The sequence below is a fragment of the Scyliorhinus torazame genome, chromosome 6, assembly GCF_047496885.1.
Source record: "Scyliorhinus torazame isolate Kashiwa2021f chromosome 6, sScyTor2.1, whole genome shotgun sequence".
In the NCBI taxonomy this organism is placed as follows: Eukaryota; Metazoa; Chordata; class Chondrichthyes; order Carcharhiniformes; family Scyliorhinidae; genus Scyliorhinus; species Scyliorhinus torazame.
In genome coordinates this window covers 44,467,797-44,488,468 of record NC_092712.1, presented here as the reverse complement: position 1 = coordinate 44,488,468, position 20,672 = coordinate 44,467,797, and the positions used below count along the sequence as shown (strand labels likewise).

Sequence of the window (20,672 nt, the reverse complement as noted above, 5' to 3'; positions counted from 1 at the left end):
TGATGGTGAGTGGTAGATTGCAGGGAAAGGAGGTCATGCTGGTAAATGTATATGCCCCGAACTGGGACGACGCGGGATTTATGAAGCGGATGCTGAGACGTATCCCGGACCTGGAAAAGCCTGGTAATGGGGGGGGGGGGGGGGGGGGGGGGAGCCTGGTAATGGGGGGGGGGGGCGGACTTCAATACTGTGCTGGATCCAGGGTTAGATCGGTCTAGATCCAGGACCGGAAGAAGGCCGGCAGCGGCCAAGGTGCTCAGGGGGTTTATGGAGCAAATGGGGGGAGTGGATCCGTGGAGATTTGCAAGGCCGTTGGCCAAAGAGTTCTCCTTTTTCTCCCATGTCCATATGGTATACTCCCGGACAGATTTCTTTGTTTTGAGCAGGGCACTGATTTCGAGGGTGGCAGGAACGGAGTATTCGGCCATAGCCGTTTCAGACCATGCCCCGCACTGTGTGGATCTGGAACTAGGAGAGGAGAGGGAACAGCGCCCACTCTGGCGACTGGCTGTGGGACTATTGGCGGATGAGGGGGTCTGTGGAAGGGTGCGGGGGTGTATTGAGAGATGCCTGGAGGTCAATGACGATGGTGAGGTCCAGGTGGGGGTAGTATGGGAAGCGCTGAAGGCGGTGGTTAGAGGAGAGCTGATCTCCATTAGAGCCCACAAGGAGAAACAAGAGGGCAAAGAAAGGGGGAGATTAGTGGGGGAGATTTTGAGGGTGGATAAAAGATATGCGGAGGCCCCAGACGAAGGACTATATAGAGAAAGGCGAAGACTTCAGACGGAGTTTGACCTGCTGACCACAGGGAAGGCAGAGGCACAGTGGAGGAAGGCACAGGGGATGAGATACGAATATGGGGAAAAGGCGAGCCGGCTGCTGGCCCACCAGCTTCGTAAGAAGATAGCGGCGAGGCAAATAGGGGGAGCTAGGGATGAAACGGGAACTACGGAGCGGAGAGCAGGGAAGGTAAATGAGGTATTTAAGACCTTTTATGAGAGGCTATATAGGACCCAACCCCCGGAGGGACAAGATGAGATGCAACAGTTTCTGGACGAAGTAAGGTTCCCGAGGGTGGAGGAGCAGGAGGTGGCAGGTCTGGGGGCGCCAATTGGGGTGGATGAGGTGACTAAAGGGCTGGGGAACATGCAGGCAGGGAAGGTCCCGGGACAAGACGGGTTCCCGGTGGACTTTTACAGGAAATATGTGGACTTGTTGGCCCCGCTGCTGGCGAGAACCTTTAACGAGGCCAGAGAAGGGGGGACTCTATCCCCGACAATGTCGGAGGCGACGATATCACTAATCCTGAAGCGTGATAAAGATCCGCTGCAATGCGGGTCAGATAGGCCTATCTCGTTCCTGAATGTAGACGCCAAGTGTCCCGGGGGTGGTGCATGAAGACCAGGCAGGGTTTGTAAAGGGGAGACAATTGAATAGGGCAGCACGGTAGCATTGTGGATAGCACAATTGCTTCACAGCTCCAGGGCCCCAGGTTCGATTCCGGCTTGGGTCACTGTCTGTGCGGAGTCTGCACATCCTCCCCGTGTGTGCGTGGGTTTCCTCCGGGTGCTCCGGTTTCCTCCCACAGTCCAAAGATGTGCAGGTTAGGTGGATTGACCATGATAAATTGCCCTTAGTGTCCAAAATTGCCCTTAGTGTTGGGTGGGGTTATGGGGATATGGTGGAGGTATTGACCTTGGGTAGGGTGCTCTTTCCAAGAGCCGGTGCAGACTCGATGGGCTGAATGGCCTGCTTCTGCACTGTAAATTCTATGAATCTATGAATGTCAACGTGCGACGGCTGTTGGGGGTGATGATGATGCCCCCAGCGGAGGGGGAGGCAGAGATAGTGGTAGCGATGGATGCAGAGAAGGCATTCGATAGGGTAGAGTGGGAGTATTTATGGGAGGTGTTGAGGAGGTTTGGGTTCGGGGAGGGGTTTGTCAGTTGGATCATACTCCTCTATGAGGCCCCAGTGGCAAGTGTAGTCACAAATCGGCAGAGATCGGAGTACTTTTGGTTACATAGGGGAACAAGGTAGTGGTGCCCCCTGTCCCCATTACTGTTCGTGCTGGCAATTGAACCACTGGCCGTAGCATTGAGAGACTCGAGGAAATGGAGGGGGGTGGTTAGAGGGGGAGAGGAACATCGAGTGTCACTCTACGCAGATGACCTACTGCTGTATGTGGTGGATCCTGTGGAGGGGATGACAGAGGTTATGCAGATATTGAGGGAGTTTGGAGATTTTTCGGGATATAGGCTTAATATGGGGAAGAGTGAGCTTTTCGTAGTGCACCCCGGGGACCAGGGAAGAGGGATAGACGCCCTGCCGTTAAGGAGAGTGGAAAGGAGCTTCCGATATTTGAGGATTCAGGCAGCCAAGAGCTGGGGAACTCTACACAGACTTAATCTGATGCGGCTGGTGGAGCAGATGGAGGAGGATTTCAAGAGGTGGGATATGCTGCCGCTCTCACTGGCGGGCAGAGTGCAGGCGGTAAAGATGATGGTCCTCCCAAGGTTTCTTTTTGTGTTTCAATGTCTCCCCATTTTGATCACTCAGGCCTTTTTTAAGAAAATAGATAGGAGTGTTATGAGCTTCGTGTGGGCAGGGAAGACCCCGAGGGTAAGGAGCGGGTTCCTGAAGCGCAGCAGGGTAAGTGGGGGACTGGCGTTGCCGAATCTGGACGACTATTACTGGGCCGCCAATGTGGCGATGGTTTGCAAGTGGATGAGGGAGGGAGAGGGGGCGGCGTGGAAGAGGCTGGAGATGGCGTCCTGTAAAGGAACGAGCCTAAAGGCGCTGGTGACGGCGCCGCTACCGCTCTTCCCGAAAAGGTATACCACAAACCCAGTGGTGGTGGCAACCTTAAGGATCTGGGGGCAATGGAGGCGACATAGGGGGGTGCCTCGGTGTGGTCCCCGATCAGGAATAACCATAGGTTTGTCCCAGGAAGGATGGACAGAGGGTTCCAGAGCTGGCATCGGGCAGGAATTAGGAGATTGAGAGACTTGTTTATTGATGGGACGTTCGCGAGCCTGGGAGCGCTGGAGGAAAAGTATGAGTTGCCCCCGGGGAATATCTTTAGATATATGCAAGTGAGGGCGTTTACGAGGCAACAGGCGAGGGAATTTCCGACACAGGGGATCCGGGATAGAGTGATCTCGGGGGTATGGGTTGGGGTGGGCAAAGTGTCCGAAATATATCAGGAGATGAGAGGCGAGGGGGAGGCGCTGGTAGAGGAGCTGAAAGGAAAATGGGAAGAAGAGCTGGGGGAGGAGATTGAGGAGGGGCTGTGGGCTGATGTCCTAAGTAGGGTAAATTCCTCTTCCTCGTGTGCCAGGCTTAGCCTGATACAGTTCAAGGTTCTACACAGAGCACACATGACGGGAGCAAGGCTGAGCAGGTTCTTCGGAGTGGAGGACAGGTGCGGGAGGTGCTTGGGAAACCCGGCGAACCACACACATATGTTCTGGTCGTGTCCGGCAGTGGACGAGTACTGGGGGATGGGGGAGAAGGGGGGGGGAGCACTATTTTTTTGTTACTTTCCTAGTTCACTATTTTATTTAAATAATGTTACTTATCAGTTATTGTGTTGTCTCTTATGTTGATTTGTAAAGTGGAAAAATTGTGTTTGAAAACTTTATTAAAATATATATTTTTTAAAAATAGTGAACATTTATACAACAGCCATACGTAGCTATACGTGGCTCACCACACTTGTGACAATAATAAAGATAAAGATTATTATTATTAATAAAAGGCATAACAGGTTTGAGAGCGAAATGGCCTGCTCCAGCTCCAATTCCTTACGAAATAGAAAATCAAGATTTCCAAACATTTCCAGTTTTATCTTAGATTTCAGCTTGCCTTTCTGCGGATAACCGGCAGTTTTGTTGTTGTTTTAAGTTTGCTGTTGTCAGCTTGGCAGCAAATGTTTGTTTTAAATAGAGGCCTTCAGGGAACTACAATTCCCAGCAACCAATGCGGGCGGGTAAGAGGCTGGCGTGGGGAGGGGGGAAACAGACCAGCCCCGGACGTTGCTGGGTAACCAGTTGGTTTCCCCCCTCTCCTCCCCTCCACCTCCGGCCGGCCCGCGGGAGGAGCAGAGATGAATGACAGGCCAGTCGGCCAATAGTCATGTACGCGCCGACGTCAAGCAGGCCGGGCCGGCCCAATGGGTTGCGGCGAGGGGGGCGGGTGCAGCGGAATGGAAGGTTCCGGTTGAATCTGGTCAGGGAGGAGGGAAAAGGGAGCTGCGCCACTCAGTCTCTGCCGAACCCATACCCTCCAGATACAGCCCTCAGCCGGACGCCAATCACCGGGTTTTTTTTGGGCCCTTCTAAACTTTATATATCTATTTCAAAAGAAAATATATCGATGTAGTTTTTTTTGTTATTGAAGTAATAAGTTCCTTGCCCCCCCCCCCCCCCCCCTGTTGGGATTTTTTTCTCCGGGGGGTTGTTGGCCTGTAATTTGTGTTGAATTTTTAAAGGAATAAATTACCCAATTTATTATTTTACTTTCTCTTTGGGCTCGAGCCACGTTGTTGACATGCCGCAGCCGAAGTCCCGTAAGGTTGCGATATTGGGATACCGATCAGTGGGTGAGTAAAAGGCTCCTTCCTGGGCACAGCCGCCTCCTCCTCGAAGCCCTGCTTCTTTCTGGCTGGTCTATCGCTGGCAAACGTTGATCCCCCCCCCCCCCCCCCCCACCCCAACCAAGATCTGGCCAACTCCTGGTTCGCCCGGGCAACCCGTGCCGACGGCCCGGGGCCGGGAACGGGCAGCTCTGGAGGAGGGAGGGAGGGAAACAGCGCTGCTTTTGTGGAGCAGCACCGGGCTAACTTGACCAGTAATTTTATTCCTCGCCAATATCTGCATTCCCATCGTTGCTGGCCGCGGAAGACCTCGCAACTTTTTAAAACGTCTATTTCCACAAACTCACTGCCTGTGGTGTAAACTCATTTTCGTGCATCGGTGCAAGGGAGCTTAATGATTCCACAAATTCTTTGCAGCTGGTTTTTAATTTATCTTGTGTTTCCCTTAAACTCATCGTTTGGCAGTGTTATTGCTTGTCCTGGAGGATCTTGCAACCATTTTTAATGTGTGTGTTGAGATTAAATCTCTGGAATAACTAACCTCGTGTAATGGCTGACTTCCCTTCCTCCTCTACTTTGGTTAACCACCGAGTGGTGGTGGTGTGTTACCGGTTGTAGTAAATAACGTTGCCTCCAGTTTGCCGGCGACAACTTTAAAGGTATTTTTTTTTCTCCCTCCTTTTTTTCTCTGGAGGCGAGGATTTATTGGACTAGCTCGTCTCCTGCAACGACAGACTGCCTTTCCTTTTTGGGTAGGGTGGGTGGGGGGGACATCTCTCTTGCATGGTGTGTCAGTGAATGATGCACGTTAAAAGTGTTTTTCTGGTTTGTTCCATCAGCTTTAACTCACAAAGGAATTCTCTGGGAAACCTAATCTCGCGTAATGACTGTCCTTAGCTTCCCCTCCCTCCCCCAGTCGCCCGCTTTGTTTTAGCGTTTCCCTGCCAGCTGGTACAGAAATACGAGCATTATTAGGAAGAGCTCGTGTTTCCCGGAATTTGTGTATGTTTGTGGCATGTCTTTTATCAAAATGTTTCATTCCATAAATGGGCATTTTTTTGGGGGGAGGTTTAAAATAGTTTTTCTCACAACTGATTTCATTTATTTTTGGTATGTGGGCTTAGATTTGAAAACCTGATTCTAGGCAATGTTTTGGTTTAACTTCAGAAGTGCGGGTGAAACGTGGTGCATTTTACTTTCTGGAAATGGCTGTTACTTTATATGGGCTTTTTACCCTGCACCTGGCCTCGATGTTGCAATCTCTCATTCCACCGTTTCATTTTGTAATTTTTTTCAACATATTGTTTGGAATCTATTTTAATTAAACAATGAGGGTAATTTTATGGCAGCAATGGCTATTCAGTATCAGGGGGAAAACAAATGTATGTGATATCTCTTGCACGATTTCAAATTGAGGATTGTTGGTAGATCGAGATTTACCATGAAACAGCCAACAGAAAAATAAACTGCCTTGATGCTTCAACGTTGGAAAGCGAGGAAGGGTTTGGTGCTACTGTAGGCTGGTTATACTGTCAAATCTATAATTTTCGATTTGTCAGGATACGCAGGTGAGGGCTTAAGTGGGTCGGTGCAGACTCTGGGCCAAACGGCCGCCTTCTGCACTGTATGTTCTATGTTACTAGGTAAATGTTTTTGATAAATGCTGCGATTGTCTTATGTAGTGTTTCATTTTGATATATTTAGCGCATCCAGAGTTTGGGGTGAATTCTGGATGTGGGGAAAAAGGATTGACTTATAAGGCTGTAACTTTTGGTGTTTTTGTGAAGCGGTGGTGTTTGGAATTATGAGCCGGTTCTGACTAAACAACAAGGTTATATTTCCCTCTGACTTTGAGCTGCAGGCATTTTTTCTGTTGCAGAAAAGAATTCCTGCGCCTCTGAAACTGGTTTATTCAGTGAGGGCTTGCACCTTTGCCACTGCTACTATAGCAGTGCAGATTTTCTCGATGCAAGATGGGCAATGTCAGCTTTTCTTGTGTCATGCCAAGCTCAGAGCTGACAACTTACCAACTGTCTGTGCAGAGTCTGCACGTTTCCCCCGTGTCTCTGTGGGTTTCCTCCGGGTGCTCCGGTTTCCTCCCACAGTCCAAAGACGTGCAGGTTAGGTGGATTGGCCATGGTAAATTGCCCTTGGTGATCAAAAAGGTTAGGAGGGGTTATTGGGCTATGGGGATAGGGTGGAAGTGAGGGCTTAAGTGGGTCGGTGCAGACTCGATGGGCCGAATGGCCTCCTTCTGCACTATATTCTAACTAATAAGTGACTTTTGCGTTTTTGAAGATATTGAGTTGAGTCAAATGTGAAACAACTTGAGCTACGAAAGTGTTTAGAAATGAGCATTGGTAAATGTGTGAATGTATGTATAGTCAAGGCCATTGATGTGACATTGATAAACTGCCTGTTCACTGGTTACAATGTCACCTCAACCCTGAGTTGAATTATGCCCTTGAAATGTACTCCAACCTGTTGGTCTTTGTCTGTTGGTTGTGTTTTTTTAAAAAATGACCTGCTTTTGTGTGTGTGTGTGACAGATAGAGAGGACGAACTGTTGACAATTAACCCATGATTGGAATCGAGGTGGTATTAAATTTGAACTGCATTGAAGCTGGGATTTATAATGTCAGTAAATTGCAGTATCTATATTCAATCCGTACTGTAATGAACAACCATGACACTTTGGTTCACCTAAGATGCAATTAATATCAATTCACTGTTATTCTTCAGAGTTTCCCATTGATTGCAGAATCTTTTATCGGCTGTAATTAGCTGTTTTCAGAATATTTCTTACCAAACTCTTGCTTTTTAAATCTCAAATCATCTGAATTTTGCGCTCTTTAGTGCATTATTCTCTGGTAGAAAATTGAGTTCAGTGCTGCTTTTGGTTTCCCAGAAATTCTTACTTCCTTTTTCTGTTCAATATTCTGAGGATTAAGGAGACGGAACATAACGTCCAAAATAGGAGTAGGCCAGGTAGCTCATTGAACAATTCAATAAGATTGTGGCTGATCTACCTTCGCCCTTAACTCCACTTTCCAGTGTCCCCCCCCATCCCAAACCAGTAACCCTCTATTCCCTCATCCGTGTAAAATGTGTCCAACTCAGCCTTGAATATTATGTTCAATGACCCAGTCTCCCCTGACCTTGTGGTAGAGAATTCCAAAGATTAACAACCCTCGAGAAGAAATTCCTCCTCATCTGAGTCTTAAATGGGGACCCCTTTATTTTGAAAGTTTACCTTCTAATTCTAGATTTCCCCACGAGGAGAAACGTACTAGCAGCATTCACCCTGCCAGACCCCCTGAGAATCTTGTGTTTCAAAAAGAACAACTAGCCTTCTTCTGAACTCCAATGAGTTTAGGGCCAACCTGCTCAACCTTTCCGCTTCACCCCGAATCAACCTTGTGAACCTTCTCCGATGCAAATGTGTTTATTAAATAAGTAGATCAGAACAGTCTGTGGTATTCTTGGTGTGGTCTCACTAATTGCCAGTACAATTTTAGCAAGACTTCCTTACTTTTATATTCTATTTCCCTTGCAATAATGGCTGACTTGCAATTACCTTCCAGCTACATGATGTACCCCCATATGCTAACTTCATGTCTAAGGAAACCAAAATCCCTCTACCAGATTTCCTACTTTCTTTGTATCTTATTTGGTTACGATACACTCAGTCCCTTCTTGCGTCATTGGTGTATATTGTAAATAGTAGATGTCTTAACACTGATCTCTGACTACCAGTTATACTTTGCCAACCTGAAAATTACCCATTTACCCTGACTCTCCTGTTTTAGCCAATCTTCTATCCATGCTAACATATTACTTCCCGTCCACCCATGCGCCCTGCGGCGTAATACCTTTTTTCTCTTCTACTTGCTTGTTACTGAATACCCCTAACATGCACATCAAATTGAGATTTTAAACATTTTCAATGTTTCTTTTTTGGACCTGTGTTTGAAAAGTCAAATATAATCTGAATATCATTTTTCAAAATCAAAACTGGAAGCATGAGCCTCCAGTTATATGTTAAACTGATCCACTGAGATGCTTTTCTGATGATTGTGGGTATTAGGATTCAGCTTATCTGTGGCATTCTTGTAAAGCAATTGATTTTTATACTTGGGCTGTTTCTAATGTTATCAAGGAAGTACTTTTCCCATTAAAAACAATATTTAGAGCATGATTTGTAACTTAATAGCTGACTAATCTTTGCAGGGAGTGGAGAAAGTTAAATTCTTTAAGTACTTCTTCAGCACTTGTTACTTAAATGTAAAATCTAGTCCTTAAATTTGTTAAATCAAATGCAAGTAATGTTATTAAATTCAGCCTGCAAAACTTGCATTAATCTTAAGGGCAACTTGCAGCATTATTTTGGTCAGTGAAGAGCATTCACACTGTTGGAAACTATTAACGGTTCTTTTAAGCTTTTATGTTCACAAAGTGGTATTGTTATGCTGTTGCAAAAGTAATTGGAAATGATTCTCCTATTATTCTGCACGGTTACAGAGACCCATCAACAGTGGGATTGACATTTAAGAGATCTCTTGTGGGGTGACTTGGCAGGCCCAGCAGCTGAGCAGTAGGATTTGCAATTAGGCTGATTTGAATTCCAGTATTGATTAACATTTGCAGTCTAATTTCTCCATTATAGCAAGACTCAGCTGTATGGGAGGGAGGCAAAACTAGTTGATGAGGGAGCTATTCCCACAGTAAATGTATTCTGGCAGTTGGGTATTGTAATGGCACCTGGAGATCGGTTCCATCATCTCACCAGCCAGGAGAATGAATGTGTGAAAGCAAAAACTGCAGAGGCTGAAAATCATCTGAAATTAATTCAAAACATTCTGGGAATACTTAAGCAGGCCAGACAGCACCTTTTGGAGAGAAACTCTTCCCTCCTCCTCCTCTCTCTCTCTCTCTTTCCCCCCCCCCCAAATAAAAATCTACTTATAAAATTGTAGAAGTACATTATATAACATTTCAAACTTGGCATAATGTAATATAGATAGGTTTCTTCCAATACAGTACATGAGGTGCTGCACTTTGCATTTCCAATTATATTTACAGTGTATAATTATATTTCATGTCAAACATTCTCTTAACCATAAAGCCTGAGGGGTTTACATGGGTAATCACCTTTTGATGTACTATGGCAGGAGGGCCGTGGACAGTGGCATTTCCCCCCACTGCCTTTGCAGCTTCTGTCTCAGGTTAGTGTGTTGCTTAACATGTTGTCCTTGGAATGTGCTGGTCTGCAACACGTTCAGAGCTCTTTGAACTGGAACACCAGGTTTTGGTGCAGACCAAAGTACATAGAAAATAGGAGCAGAAGGAGACCATTTGGCCCTTAGAGCTGGCTCTGCCATTCATTATGATCATGGCTGATCATCCAACTCAGTAACCTATTCTTGCTTTCCCCCCATATCCTGTGATCCCTTTAACCTCAAGAGCGATATTGAACTCCTTGAAAACGTAGTGTTTTGGCCTCAACTGCTTTGTGATCGGGAAATCCACAGGCTTGCCACTCCCAAGTGAAGAAACTTCTCCTCATCTCAGTCCTTAATGATCTACCCCGTATCCTCTGATAGTGGTTCTGGATTCCACCACCATTGGGAACATCCCTCCTGCATCTACCCTGTCCAGTCCTGTTAGAACTTAGTAGGTTTTTATGAGGTCCCCCCCCCCCCCATTAGATCCTAACTGACTCAATCTCTCCTCGTACGTCTCTCCTGCCATCCCAGGAATCAGTCTGGAAAACCTTTGCTGCACTCCCTCCATAGGCCAGAGCATCCTTCCTCAGATCAGGAGTTCCAAACTGAACAATATTCCAGGTGTGGTTGCACCAAGACCCTGTATAACTGCAGCAAGACATCCCTGCACCTGTGGTCGAATTCTCTCGCTATGAAGGCAACATACTGTTTGCCTTCTGCCTGCTGCACCTGCATGCTTGCCTTCAGTGACCGGTGTGCAAGACCAACCAGGTCGCGTTGCACATTTCCCCTCATCTAATTTATGGCCATTCAGATTATCTGCTTACCCATTATTGCTACCAAAGTGAATAACTTCACATCCACATTATACTGCATTTGCCAAACATTTGCCCACTCACTCAGCTTTTCAAAATCACACTGAAGCAACTCTATACCCTCCACAGCTTATTTTCCTTGCAGCTCACCCTCCCACCCAGTTTTATGTCATCTGCAAATTTAGAGATATTACATTTAGTTCCCCCAGCTAAATCATTAATATATATTGCGAGTAGCTGAGGTCCTAGCACTGATCCCTGTGGTACCCCACTAGTAACTATCTGTCATTTGGAAACAGACTTGTTTATTCCTACACTTTGTTTCCTGTCTGCCAACCAGTTTTATATCCATCTCAATGCACTACCCCAATCCCATGTGTTTTAATTTTACATGTTAATCTCTTATGTGGGGCCTTATCGAAAGTCTTCTGAAAGTCCAAATAAAACACATCCACTGGCTCCCCATCATCAACTCCACACTTTACATCCTCAAAGAATCCCAGTAGATTTATCAAGCATGATTTCCCTTTTGTAAATCCATGCTGACTCTGATCCTGCCACTGCTTTCCAAGTGCTTGCTATTAAAGTTTATCCAAGTGTGTATCCCTGAAAACAGCCTGTAGGACACGGAGTCCTGAGTTACAGAACTGCTCAGAATGAACCTCAACAAAAGCCATCTCTTTCCAGACTTGCTTTCAAAGGCATAAGAATGTCAGAGATCTCCCTGCCACGTTCAGTACAAGTCTGATCAGCGTCAACTCCAGAGCATATATGACCTGATTGGCAATGACCTCAGACAGAATTATTTTGTAGTTCATGTTAAGCAGTAAAATGAGCTGACAATTTCTGATATCCTCCCCTTTCTGTTTGTAGACCAGGATGATGATGCCTTTCTTCATGGGTTTTAAACTGCTGCTGGCCAGAAGCATACTCTTGTACACTTCAAGTAGGTCTGAGCTGATCCAGTCCCACACAGTTGAATACAACTCAGTTGGTGAGTTGTTGCTTGTGGGAGTTTAATTCATCTTGAAAGAGACCTGATGGTCTTTTGTCAGCTTGTCCAGAGTTAGAAGTTTGTCCAGACTTCCTGGCGTATTCATGATAGAGAGCTGGGAGACCTATGGAGTGAGAAATGCCTAATGTTTTAACTCCGTGACCTGTTCATCAGAATTGGAGGATGTTAAAGATTTAACAGTTTTTCAGTAAATACAGAAAAAGGGAAATGGGGGAAGGGAGGAAAAAAAAAAGGGAAGGGCCCTTGAAGGTAGGAGAGATAAAATGACAAAAGGTATGAAAATGAAACAAGTAGAGAGGTCCTGTCCAATTGGTAAACTGCCAATCCTAGCTTTGACAAAGAGTCACGCAGGCTCGAAACGTTAGCACCCTTTTCTCTCCACAGATGATGTCAGACCTGCTGAGTGTCTAGCGTGTTCTGTTTTTTTTGCCTATTTGAGTCTCTCGCTGTCTTTTACTTTCAAGAAAACCATTCATCTTCACAGTCCTCTTGCCTTGCTTGCCAGCAGCTGGAAAATGGAAGCAACACTGCTCTGTGATTTGGTGCCAAAAGCGGGTACCTGGAGGGCGCTTAACGACAAGTGTGTGTGCAGGGTGCATGCCCTGCTCTCTGCTGCCAGAAGACTCCACAAAACCTCGTTATTTCCATTTAAAGGTGGCAGTGGCCACATTCTCAATGTAAAAGCCGTTAGCGCGACCAATTGCTCTGCGACCCTTCTGACACTTAGTCGGTGGATCACGTCCTGCACCTTGGAAAAACCCTAATTGATAAATGAGCTGATGTTTTTCAAATAAAAACGTAAGTCTGGCGTCGCCTGTGTAGAGAGAAGCATGTTAACTCTGTTTTTCTCTCCACCGATGCTGCCAGACCTGCTGAGCTTTTCCAGCATTTTCTGTTTTTATTTCAGATTTCTAGCACCACAGTATTTTGCTTTCATTTTGTGGTTTCTCAAGTTGACCCATGTGTTTTATTGGAACAGTATAGGAGGCCAAAGACAAGAGTGGGATGAATAATTAAAATGTTAAACAGCTCAAAAGCTCGGGGTCATGCTTGTGGCCTGAACAAAGGTTCAGGAAGGATTGCAAAGATGATTCTGGATAGGAGCGAAAGTAACAGGATAGTTGTTATGGGGGACTTTAACTTTCCAAATATTGACTGGAAACGCGAGTTTGAATACTTTAGATGGTTCCGTTTTTGTCCAATGTGTGCAGGAAGGTTTCCTGACTCAGTATGTAGATAGGCCAACAAGAGGCAAGGCCACATTGGATTTGGTACTGGGTAATGAACCAGGTCAGGTGTTAGATTTGGAGGTCGGTGAGCACTTTGGTGATAGTGACCACAATTCGGTTACGTTTACTTTAGCGATGGAAAGGGATAGGTATAGACCGCAGGGCAAGAGTTATAGCTGGGGGAAAGGCAATTATGATGCGATGAGGCAAGACATAGGATGCATAGGATGGGGAAGGAAACTGCAGGGTATGGGCACAATTGAAATGTGGAGCTTGTTCAAGGAACAGCTACTGCGTGTCCTTGATAAGTATGTACCTGTGAGGCAGGGAGGAAGTGGTTGAGTGAGGGAACCGTGGTTTACTAAAGTAGTTGAATCACTTGTCAAGAGAGAAGAAGGGGGCTTATGTAAAGATGAGACGTGAAGGTTCAGTTCGGGCGCTCGAGAGTTACAAGTTAGCTAGGAAGGACCTAAAGAGAGAGCTAAGAAGAGCCAGGAGGGGACATGAGAAGTCTTTGGCAGGTAGGATCAAGGATAACTCTAAATCTTTCTATAGGTATGTCGGGAATAAAAGAATGACTAGGGTAAGAGTAGGGCCAGTCAAGGACAGTAGTGGGAAGTTGTGCGTGGAGTCCGAGGAGATAGGAGAGGTGCTAAGTGAATATTTTTCATCAGTATTCACACAGGAAAAAGACAATGTTGTTGAGGAGAATACTGAGATACAGGCTACTAGATGAGAAGGGCTTGAGGTTCATAAGGAGGAGGTGTTAGCAATTCTGGAAAGTGTGAAAATAGATAAGTCCCCTGGGCCGGATGGGATTTATCCTTGGATTCTCTGGGAAGCAAGGGAGGAGATTGCTGAGCCTTTGGCTTTGATCTTTAAGTCATCTTTGTCTACAGGAATAGTGCCAGAAGACTGGAGGATAGCAATTGTTGTCCCCTTGTTCAAGCAGGGGAGTAGAGATAACCCCAGTAACTATAGACCAGTGAGCCTTACTTCTGTTGTGGGCAAAGTCTTGGAAAGGTTTATAAGAAATAGGATTTATAATCATCTAGAAAGGAATAATTTGATTAGGGATAGTCAACACGGTTTTGTGAAGGGTAGGTCGTGCCTCACAAACCTTATTGAGTTCTTTGAGAAGGTGACCAAACAGGTGGACGAGGGTAAAGCAGCAGTGGTGTGTATGGATTTCAGTGAAGAGTTTGATAAGATTCCCCACGGTAGGCTACTGCAGAAAATACGGAGGCATGGGATTTGGGGTGATTTAGCAGTTTGGATCAGAAATTGGCTAGCTGGCAGAAGACAGAGGGTGGTGGTTGATGGGAAATGTTCAGACTCGAGTCCAGTTACTAGTGGTGTACCACAAGGATCTGTTTTGGGGCCACTGCTGTTTGTCATTTTTACAAGGATGGGTGAGTAAATTTGCAGATGACACTAAAGTCGGAGTTGTGGACAGTGAGGAAAGATGTTGCAGGTTACAGAGGGACATAGCTGCAGGGCTGAGAGGTGGCAAATGGAGTGTAATGCAGAAAAGTGTGAGGTGATTCATTTTGGAAGGAATAACAGGAAGACAGAGTACTCGGTTAATGGCAAGATTCTTGGTAGTGTGGATGAGCAGAGAGATCTCGGTGTCCATGTACATAGATCCCTGAAAGTTGCCACCCAGGTTGATGGGGATGTTAAGAAGGCATACGGTGTGTTAGCTTTTATTGGTAGAGGGGTTGAGTTTCGGAGCCATGAGGTCATGTTGCGGCTGCATTTGGAGTATTGCGTGCAGTTCTGGTCGCTGCATTATAGGAAGCATTGGAAAGGGTGCAGAGGAGATTTACCAGGATGTTGCCTGGTATGGAGGGAAGAACTTATGAGGAAAGGCTGAGGGACTTGAGGCTGTTTTCATTCGAGAGAAGAAGGTTAAGAGGTGACTTAATTGAGGCATACAAGATGATCAGAGGATTAGATCGGGTGGGCAGCGAGAGCCTTTTTCCTCGGATGGTGATGGCTAGCACGAGGGGACATAGCTTTGAATTGAGGGGAGATAGATATAGGACAGATGTCAGAGGTAGGTTCTTTACTCTGAGAGTAGTAAGGGCGTGGAATGCCCTGTCTGCAACAGTAGTGGACTCGCCAACATTAAGGGCATTTAAATGGTCATTGGATAAACATATGGATGATAAGGGAATAGTGTAGAAGGGCTTTAGAGTGGTTTCACAGGTCGGCGCAACATCGAGGGCCAAAGGGCCTGTACTGTGCTGTAATGATCTATGTTCTAAGAAACTTATTTTATGCAGAAGCCCAAATCTCTCTAACCTCCTAAGTGGCTTACAAATCATCAGCCCTGGGCAGCACGGCGGTGCAGTGGTTAGCACTGCTGTCTCGGCGCAGAGGTCCCAGATTCGATCCCGGCTCTGGGTCACTGTGTGGAGTTTGCACATTCTCCTCGTGTTTGTGGGTTTTCCCCCACAACCCAAAGATGTGCAGGGTAGGTGGAATGGCCAAGCTAGAATTGCCACTTAGTTGGAAAGAAATGAATTGGGTACACTAAATGTATAAAAAGAAACAAATCATCAGTCCAACATCTTTTTTGATATTTATTTGATTTTGTACTATTTGTCGTGAAAAAAAATACGAAAGCAGACCTAGAGCTTTTATTTTTTAGGAATATTAGGATATTCTGCAGAATAGACTAAGGGAGTTGGCTGAGATCAAATTGAGGTTGTGGAGTGCCACAACAAGCAAGGACCTGGTCAAATGAAAACCAAGTGCTGGAAAAACTCAATGGGTCTGGCTGCATCTGTGGAGAGAGAAACTGAGTTAATGTTTTGAGTCCAATATAACTCTTCAGAACTCTGGGTGTGGTTCAGAAACACCTGGCTAACTTTGTTGTGCAATTTCCATTATGAATAGAGAAGAATTTACAATGGAAAAGCTGATGCCATTGTGATAAGACTGAAAGTTCTATAGACAAGGAATGAGTGCAAGATTTTAATGCAGTACATTACAGATGCTATGTCATCTCCATGGCATTGTTCACGGTAGATCAAGATGTGCTTTTTTCATAACATTTCCATGGTCTAAAACATTGTATTGCTACGCTAAAGTTGTGTTCCATTAAGACAATAATTTGCAATGCGTAATCACTGGATGAGGTCAGAGATGTGTGGTCACAACCCCAGCAGTATCCATTGTAAAAGTTGATTTTAAAGCCATTTAGGAGGTTACAGAGACTCAGGCTTCTGTATAAAATAAGTTCCTTTGTTTCTTTGCATTCATCTATTGTCTGAAGTGACAGATTTAGCTTAATAGTCAGTGTGTCGCACCATTTGTAGGCTGTGCATTATACGAGTGAATATTGGATATGCTTTAATTATGTTTTACATAGTTAGAAGGAAAAGGATTATAATCCCATTTATCTCTTCTGAAGTGTAGGTATGTATCTCTGATGCTAACAAGCCGAATAAAAAGGTAAACATTTAATGAGTTCACTCAAACTTTAATTGTTCAGCTTTCCTTGTGAGGCTCTTAGTACCTGGAAAGTTACTCTGTAAGTTGAAAAAACAAAAACTTGGGTGTGACATACGAACATGACAGGAAGTGTGTAGGTTTTATATTACTGAAATTTCCTGATAAAACAGTAATACATTTCTGAATAGCCAGACATCTTTATTTACTAATACTTTGGGTGGGATTTTCAGGCCCCTTCACTGGCAGGATCTTTTGGTCTCGCTGAAGTCGATGGAGATTTAAATGGATCGCCGCTTCAGCCGTAGGAAAACCACCTGCACCGGTAGGCTGGACAGTCTCCGCATTTGCGTTTTTTAATGGGATACAAAATCACTACAAGAATAATGCATTCTGCATTGTGCTTGTAACCCTTTTGTCCTTGAGCAGTTTTCTCAACTGACATCATGAGCACTGTCATATAAATCTGAATATGACCGTGCATATTTGAGGTAGCATTTCCTCTGAATGCATATTTAAGTTTAAATAAGAAAATGGCTAAAACATTATTTACATGCCTTATATGTGAATTAACCAAATTGAAGTATTGCCAGAAATCTGGGAGTAAGTTGGCTGCAAATTCTCTTGATGTGGGATTGCATGCATGCACTTGGGGACGGATAAAAAACATCAGTTTTCAGACCTTCTTTGTGTGGGTGAAAAACATGTTGAATACATCTAGTATTTGAGGTTTGTGGGCATCTTTTAGATTTGATTTGATTTTTAACCTCTCTCCCCCCGACAACACAACTATTCTCACTTTGTTGATAGGACTTCCATGGTGCTGGTTACCCCACCACCCCACCCAGTAACTCGTGCATGATAGTGAGCATCAGTAGGTTATTTGATAGCAAGGGGTATTGTAGATAAATCCAATACCCAGACCAGCTGTCGACACAAAAAGCAGCAACAGCAGTTGCCCTGGAGTTTGATCAGCGAACACCAAAATAATCCGTGTCAAATTTGAGGGCTAGGTTCAGGTATTTTTCAAACTTTTTTCCGCGGGACCCACTTTTACCAACCTGCGGATCTTCGGACCCAAGCCGGCCAACGTTCGCGATCCATGCTGGCTGACCTTAAGATCTGGTCCATGCCAGCCGATCTTTGCGACGCACCATTTTTCTTTACTTTTAATGTGGCAGGTGAGTCTGCTTGGTCCTCAAGATCTCTCTTGCTTTGTCATTCAATGTTGCATTTCTGCTAAGGCCTTCAGCTGATGATTTAAGTTCTCGCTGCATGCTTTGAAAAAAATTAAGAGGTTTGTCCTCAAACTCACAAAATGCCTTTGAAGATTTGAGGGTTTTAAACCTTTAGTCGCCAGTACAACACACATGGGCTTTGCATCCTGATTTACATTTGCACAATTGAAGTCATCTTCATACTGCTTTGTTCCTGATTTCAGTTTCTTAATTGTTTGTTCACCAGAGGCCCTGGAGCTCTGGATACAGCTCACACCAGCACTGCTTTGTCCTGTCGTGGACTATCATGAGAAGAGCACACCAGCAGATTTCGCTGTGAGATCCTGGTTTGTTTGTGTCTCTGGCCCTCTTCCTTATTACAAAATAATCCATCTTCAGTTCTTCACATAGCCCTGTTGCTTGCTTGCTGGCAGCTACAAAACCTCCTCCATGATTTTGTGCTCAAAGCATGGACGTACAGTGCGCGTGGCATCCGTATATGTGCTGGGTGCATGACCTTCTCTCTGTTGCTGCTTCTGGAGGAAAGACTCCATTGTTCATAAGGCAGGTTGCGGCTGGCATTCTTTCTGTTTTGACTGTGAAACTTTATTTCCAATACCTGATTTTCCAAGTTGATGACTTTTTGCTGCTGAAAATTAAAGCAATTTCAGTTGAATATGTGCATCCTCACATTTACACACAAGTTAGTTTTAAATATATTCCCATTTCTTTAGAAATTTAAGCAAGAATAGGAAAAAGTACACTCTTATTACTTTACAATTTTAGACTAGATGAAGGAACTTGTCAAACACATACGATGTCACAATGTTTCTTACTGGTTTCATCGCATTGCACTATCCAAACATCCAAGTCACCTCCTGCTCCATTATCACCAAAAGCACTCACTTCCTAGTTTCCAGAGAGTAGCAACACAAAGTGACAACGGTGTAGGTTTCTTGTACTCATGTGTCAGCCCTATTGACTGGCCTTGATTGATTGGTAATCCTGGCCAACAAACCTGGCCTGGCTTCCCTCTCTGCATCCACCCCAGTCACAGACCACTTCTTGACCAGTATTTCATGTGGTGGGAGTGCAAGCGGACGTTGTGCTGGCTGTTGAACAGCTTTACCACAGAGCCTCATGTCGCATACTGCCGATCGGTGGAGGGGTAAGAACCAGGCTGCGCGCAAAGGGCGAGCACCAGAGCGGAACTCCAAGCTGCGACCACTGTTCGTATTGCGCCTCCACGTGGACGACTGTCAGCCCCAGTCCCCACCATCCCTGCACGTGTGCGGTGACCCGTACACAGCCCGGCCTTGCTCCGCCCTCTTAAACGTCACATCCAATCAAGATCAGTAACTGGGATACAGAGTGGGCATCAAAACGGGGTTGGTCCTTGTCTGAGTAGGCATAGGTGCACATTAAGGCAAGAATAACCTTGTAAGTGAAAATTGAAATGAAAATTGCTTATTGTCACGAGTAGGTGTGAATTTGTTTCCCTTCAGTCCGGATGAAATAATCAATCGAACACCAAGTTTCTTAATCGTGTGTTTATTCTCGGCCGGAGCTACACCACGGTATCTCGGAGAGGTACAACAGCAAGCCAAAGTCAATACATCTAGCAGCAGTTTATATACATTTTGACACTGCTTCATTTCTGAGAACAGCCCCCTCGCATTCTGTCTGTGCTTTCAGCTCAATTATAATTATCTTTAAAGCTAGCAACCATTCCCAAGGCCGTTACTGCAATTTGTCTGGTGCAAAAGCAGAAGTGATTACAGCTTGCTGCAAAAAGCCTGTCTTGACATTCCAGCACACACAGCTTTATCTAACATTTTGTTTTCCCATAAAGTTCCAATCCATCTTGAGCCAAACTCATAGGCTTCAATGAAGTTACTGTGAAAAGCCCCTAGTCGCCACATTCCGGAGCCTGTTCGGGGAGGCCGGTACGGGAATTGAACCGTGCTTCTGGCCTGCCTTGGTTTGCTTTAAAAGCCAGCGATTTAGCCCAGTGAGCTAAACCAGCCCAATTAACAAAATTCATCCCAAGCTGGTTACTCTTGTACTTTTTACTAAAATTGCTGTAATGTATTTCTAGACTCATTATTTTAGTGGCTATCACATTTTAATAGCATGGAAAATATTTTAGTGCACTGTTGTCGGAATTGTATATCGATTTTATCTTATCAGCTATTAATGCTATTTGCTTTTAACATTAACTGTTCACATTTCAGTTAACATATTCATCAGTTAATTGATAATACCATATTTTAAAAAATAAATTTAGAGTACCCAATTTTTTTTTCCAATTAAGGGGCAATTTAGCGTGGCCAATCCACCTTCCCTGCACATCTTTTTTGGGTTGTGGGGGTGAGACCCAAGCAAGACACTGGGAGAATGCGCAAACTCCACACAGATAGTGACCCGGGGCCAGGATCGAACCCGGGTCCTCGGCGCTGTGAGGCAGCAGTGCTAACCACTGTGCAGCACCAGTTAATTGATAATACCAATAGAGCCACCTCCTTTCTCGACTTTGCACTCTTTTGCTTTTGAATTTTCGTTCCAGCCATGGAGAATCATCTATTGGATGGAAAATCATCTATTTATGGAAAATCAGTGGTGTGAATTATTGTTCTTTCACTCTAATGTGACCTAATTAAACATGGACTGTATAGTATCTGGAAGACAAGTTCTTTATGGTCGTAATTAAATTTAGTTTAACAGTAATTTTATTTGAAGAAGAAACCACCCTGAACATTAAACTCCTACACTTGTGCAGTGACGTTTGTTGAATCATTATTTTAAGTGTCAGTAACTGTTGAATGCAAATAATGAATGCTAGCTCCATATTTTAATAATTTTGTACCCGTTTTTTTGTTTGCTTTAATATCACTAAATTGCGATTTGCCATCCTCCAAGTGTTGTGAAATCTTAGTTTTGAAAATCCTTAATCAAATTTGATTTATTGGTAATTTGATTAGTTGGTTATTTACAGAAAATACAGACTGAAGTATTTTAGTTTTGTAATCTATGCAAGCCTTCCTTGAATGTTTTCATCGTGACAGTTTCATCCAACCACTATGCCTGGTATGTCCAAGGCATAATAGGCGTGAAC

General features: G+C 44.8%; 1 protein-coding gene across 2 annotated transcripts in view; it reads left to right on the top strand.

Annotated features, from left to right (window-relative positions):
• Window positions 1-4,218: 4,218 nt before the first annotated feature.
• rheb (Ras homolog, mTORC1 binding) overlaps window positions 4,219-20,672 on the top strand; it is a 159,408-nt gene continuing 142,954 nt past the window's right edge. The window contains exon 1 of one of the 2 annotated variants that reach the window (XM_072508162.1): window positions 4,219-4,603. In XM_072508162.1, the coding sequence (XP_072364263.1) occupies window positions 4,552-4,603 (52 nt within the window). In that variant the 5' untranslated portion in view covers window positions 4,219-4,551. Of the gene's footprint in view, window positions 4,604-16,610; window positions 16,666-20,672 lie in introns of those variants that run through there. The other variant, XM_072508163.1, reaches the window with a different exon arrangement.